At 26.7% G+C, this 5,369-nt stretch overlaps 1 protein-coding gene across 1 annotated transcript; it reads left to right on the plus strand.

The window, feature by feature from the left end:
- Positions 1-2,715: 2,715 nt before the first annotated feature.
- LOC145834468 (uncharacterized) lies at positions 2,716-4,742 on the plus strand. Its single transcript, XM_082941904.1, has one exon. The coding sequence runs from the start codon at positions 2,806-2,808 to the stop codon at positions 4,594-4,596; it is 1,791 nt and encodes a 596-aa protein (XP_082798030.1). The 5' UTR covers positions 2,716-2,805; the 3' UTR covers positions 4,597-4,742.
- The last annotated feature ends 627 nt before the right edge of the window (positions 4,743-5,369 follow it).

Raw genomic sequence — 5,369 nt, forward strand, 5'->3', positions numbered from 1 at the left:
TCATACTTTAAGCTTTCATTTAAAATTCAGTGCTTATTTAAAAAGTATTGGATCTCCCTATGCCCTTAATTGTTATTTTTGAAACTTGTAACTCCTTTTTAATAAAAGTGTGTATTTCTAATGTTTATTACTTTTAGCCAGTATTTATTTCGGCCATCGTCAACAAGTTGAGATGTTTTATGCCAAAAAACTAATTTTATAAAATAATGTAAGTTTTAATACTACCTCAAAATGCCCCTAAAACCTTGTTTTCTTGCTCTGTATCATGAACTCCAGAATATCTAGTGAAGTTTCATGTTTCCTCAAATATTTAGTATATCTTGAAAGATTTTCCTGTAATATCTAGTGCAACTTTCACAAGTTTTCCGAATATATCAAGTGTCACTTTCAAAACTACTGTAAGATACACCTAATAACTTGTTATTTGCTCTTTTTCATGAACTCAAGATTATCTAGTGTAAGTTTCATATTTTCTCCTACTACCTATTGTAACATTTAAAAAAGTTATTGTAATATCTAGTGTAAAAACTACCCTAAAGTTTGCATAAGACCTTTTGTTGCCAAAAAAACTAAAACAAATTAAGTATTTAGTATTTTCAAAATAAGATTTAACCAAATACAGAAAGTTTTTTAAAACATATATATGACTGGATCCAATTCTGGATATTTTTTCATATTAATATTTGGCCTGATCAGAATCCAAATAATTTTTCAAATTAGGATCCAGACGAATTCCAATCCTATGATCCAGTAGATCACTAATTTCAAGTAAACAAAGTTAATGAGTTTTTTTTGAAAGAGCAGACTGAAAAATTGTAAAAAAGTGTTTATTTATCTTCATTACTTAGCAAAATTTCTTTGAGTTAATAAAATAATTCTATTGAAAATATTTAAACCATTCTAACAAAGTAAATGTTACAATTAAAAAAAAAAAAGACTAACTTTTACTTTAGTTTTTAATCTAAAATTTCAAATTTTTTATTTTGAAAATTCCAACATTATAAAAATTTTAAACTATTTAATAAACATTTCCTGAAAACTTGAGTCTCAACAAAATAAACTAGACATTATTTTTATTAATTTTTCATTTACAAAAAAAAAAGAAGATATTGAAGATATAATATTGTTGCCTCCGACTTTGACCGGCTATATGTCAAAATTTTATTTGAACTTTTAAAATCTGTAAAAAGCATCTTGTAGCCTTAGTAAAAACTATATAAAATAAGATCAAATTCCAAAAAAAGTTGTTTACACCCCCCTATGCCCTTAATATGTTTGTATTGAAATTTTCTATAAATATGACTTTATCTCAAAAATTACTTAAAATTTTTTTATTCTATAAAAACTGACTTTTAGTTCATACTTTAAGCTAAAGTTCTACTGGGTGTAAAGGCCAGATCTTGCCATTACCTGCAAATTAAGGATTTAACTGAAACTTTATTTCTAAAGTATATTTTTATCCAGTTTTTGCTGGATCTCAAATTTAAAAATGATCTTACTTGGTACTAATTGGGCAAAAAAGTTTATTAAAGTTCTAATCTGGCTAAGCTTATTTTTTGATTAAGGTTTGCTAGGTCAGTAACTTAAATCTTAATTCACCTTAGTTAGTGGTTCCTGAAAATTTATTTTTCTAAAATTTTTTTTTTGTACTTTCTAAGTTTCTAAAGTTGATAAATATTCAACTAGATGTTTTTTTATTTCTCATTAAAAATAAACATAATTTTTTAAATTCACGGTAGAGTTCTGCAATAATTCATTTTTATCAGAAAGTTTAAAATTTCTGCAATCACTATTAGAATGCAAGGTTCAAATCTACCGTTGTTAGATTGTAGTTTTGAACAACTTCCACTGGCTAATTAATCTAAAAAAAATCAGGTTAATGTTACTTCTTGACATTTTACCATTTTAAATTATTATTTCATAAAAAAGTCATACAAATCTTTTTACATATTGACCATGTAACTTTTTAACATAGTAATGAAACACTTAGTTTTAAAATTATTATTAAATTATTTTAGTAATTTATTGTTTTAGTTGTTTATAGTTTTATTTTTAATTTTCTTATTAAAAATTGCTTTTGTTTTTCATTGTTACAAAATCGCCTAGAAAAATTTAAAATAATAACTTTAAAAAAATAACTTACAATCAAAATTATTAGTATTTTTCTAATTGTTAAAATAAAATACCAACATTTTTCTAAATTACCAAATTATTTAAATCAAACTTTTTTTTATCATTAAAATTTTTTTTGATTGACTTAAAGTCAAACAAAAAGTTTTAAAAACTAGATATAAGGTATGATTTTAAAGTAGTTTGGTTGTTGAACTAAAAACATCTATTAAGTAAAATTTTTTTTATGTTATTTTGAAAAAAAAAATATTAAGGTTTACTTTTTAGTTTGTTGATTTTGTTTATTTTGATTTATTTACTTAAATAACCCTAATTAATTTAACTAGGTATAAAATAAGTTAACCAGTTTTTAATATTTTTATAACAAATTATTTTTTTAGTGAAATGTATAATTTTTGTATACAATTTTGGAATACATATGCAAAAAAGGTTTTTCTTCAATACAACCAGTATTATTATTATCATAGCAACCAGTTGCTACTTACTGGTGGATTTTCCATCATTATTTTTTATATATCTATAAAAGTAATACTTGGTAAAAGAAAGGTAAACTGCTGGTTTTGTAACTCAAACAGTGTTGTAAGCTTTAGTAAAAGAAATGACTGGACTTGTGGTAAATGCAGTCAGTATAATGGATTTGATAAAACTGGAAATTACAACAAAGTAATCAGTGAAATGTATGATGTTGGGAGGAATGGTCCCAGCATCTGCATATCTAAAACTCAAGAGTTAGAAGAGTTTCCAAAACTGATTGACAACAGTTTTAAACTTTGCAGCACCTGTAACAGAAACCAGCTGCTTAAGTCACGTCAGATAGCTAAGTTTGAGCCGATATCAGAAATATGCTTTGACCAAGAGTTCAATGAGTTTAAGTCAAAGCTTGACGATTTGTATGGATTATGTAGAAAGTGTGAAAAGGGAGTCAAAAGACAAATCAAAACGCAAGACACGATGATAAGAGGTCAGTTAAAAAGTAATATTTATTCAAAGCCATACAAGTTGGAATCTTTGTTTAAGGAAGATAGTTCAAATAATTCAAAGTGTTTGTTTGTTGCAAATACTTGTACGTTGATTTCAGCTTTTATATCTTTTCTTTCAATGTTTCCAGAAATCACTAAACAATATACAAAAGTTGACAGTGATGTGTTTAAACTAATAAACACAGTTGTTCTAATGATTAACTTTTTTATAACTTTTGGAAATTGCATTTACTCCTCAATGAAGAGAAACAGTGTATGCAAACTTCTTTTGGTAATAACTATATTTTTTGTTTTCCTTTTAACAGATCAATTGTTCTTTAGTACACCCTTTATAAATGAGCATGTTTATATTCAAAATCTGTTAGTTACTCAGAATATAAAACTGATGAATTATATTGTACCATTTTCTTATGTTAAGCTTGTAAGTTTTTCAGTTTTATATGCATTATTGTTATTCACCCCAACTAGCACAAAACTAAAAATGACAACCAAACCAAACACTATCATTCCTGAATCAATGAATAGTTTCAATGATAGTAAGCTAAATCTAACTGATCTAAATGAAACACATTATTCTGACGTAAGCTCAAGCAGCTCAAAAGAAAATGTTCCAAACACTCCAATGTTAGATGGAAGTTTAAACGCTCTAAACATCAGTGGAGTAAATGTTGCAAAACCAGCTTTTTATAAGAACAGTCAAGTGTCAAATGTATTTTTCACACCCCCACCTTCAAGGTCTTCAAGTTTCCAGTCTGTAAACAACGGAGCTCAATCTGCTATTGTACCTCAAAGAAGTGTAGTTTCACAAAAAACTAATTTTAATCCTGTAAGTAACATTGTTTCTCAGGGAAGCATAGCTCCAAGCACTTTTGGATTGAATGTTAATGGTTTGAGTTTAAATTCAATCCAAAATAAATCTTCTACTTTCAGTACTAGGTCTCCTAAATCAATTGCAGGCAGAAGTTTGCTTTCAAATAGTCAACCTCCTAGGTCTATATTCAAACAGTCTCCCCTTATAAAACCAGCAAGATTTAGTATGCAAAACTCTAATGACCCTTTTAAAAGTAAAAAGAGCAGCCATTTGAGCAACAGTCTTATAAAAAGCCCATCTAAAGTTAACTTGGTTGACAACAGTGAATTTGAAGTTGGAATTGGTGACAGTATCAGCCAAGTGGGCTTGAGAAAAAGAAGCAGAAATCAACAGAATATGTACAGTGACAATGAAGAAGACATGAATCTCATTACTCCTAACAAAAACAGAAATTTGTTGCCTAATAGCAGTGTTGTAACATCGCGTTCACCAAGAACAGTGATTTCTGCAATCACCGACATTACTAGCAGGGGAATTGAGAAGGTGGAAAACAGTAGATTTTGTAAGTGGCTGCTGGCTTTTCTAGTGTTACTCAACTTTGTTCTTTTAGTAAACATATACTTTGATATGCAAGAAAAAAGGAAGTTTGAAAATCGAAGCAATGGCTGGGATTAATAAAAACTGAATGTCAATAGTAATTTAAGTTAAGTAGAAAACATACTTTTGTATTTGTTATCGTATATATACCCTGTAAGTTGATGTTGTGTTCTTTTTTTGTAAAATATGTCTTTATTTAATGATTATCACATTAATTTATATTAAACTGCAAAGTTGGTATTAGTTTGTTTTTTGATAAAATGTTTTTAAGTATATAGTTAATTTTTTGCACTGTTGCAGTGATAAGAATAAATATTGTGGTTATTTTTATTAATTTTAGTTTAACTATTTTTTTCTAAATTCTTTTATTTTACATATACAATATTTGTATAGGCAATCTAGTTTAGCTTTAGGAAAAGTTTTTCTAAGTAAGAAAATTTTTGATATAAGTTGACTGTATATAGTCAATGTATTTAGAAAGCAAACAATTGTTTTGCTGAATTTATTTTATTTCCAAACTTGCATTTTGTAGGAAATAATTTGGTGCTAAGATTATCTCTTTGTCTAGTTTTTACCTGCCTGACGTTTCGTAAAACTATTATTAAGATATTTGTAACACTGTTTTAATGAATTTGTGTACTACTTGTGGATATTTTGAAAACTGTTGTGTACAATTTTTACAGCAACTATATTAAGTATAGTCTTGAATAAAATGTTTAATATATTGTGATAACTCTTTTTTTTAGCAAACTTTGACAATAACCTCTTACATTAGAATATTCAGTATACAGGATTTTTTTTTTTTTTTTTTTTTTAATAATTAAAATACCATGACACTTTGTTGAAACAAG

The sequence above is a fragment of the Thalia democratica genome, chromosome 4 (genome assembly GCF_965202585.1).
Source record: "Thalia democratica chromosome 4, ktThaDemo2.hap1.1, whole genome shotgun sequence".
In the NCBI taxonomy this organism is placed as follows: Eukaryota; Metazoa; Chordata; class Thaliacea; order Salpida; family Salpidae; genus Thalia; species Thalia democratica.

What these genes read in the sequence shown, in the direction of transcription:
- LOC145834468 (XM_082941904.1), top strand. Translation starts at nt 2,806, where the DNA reads ATGTATGATGTTGGGAGGAATGGTCCCAGCATCTGCATATCTAAAACT.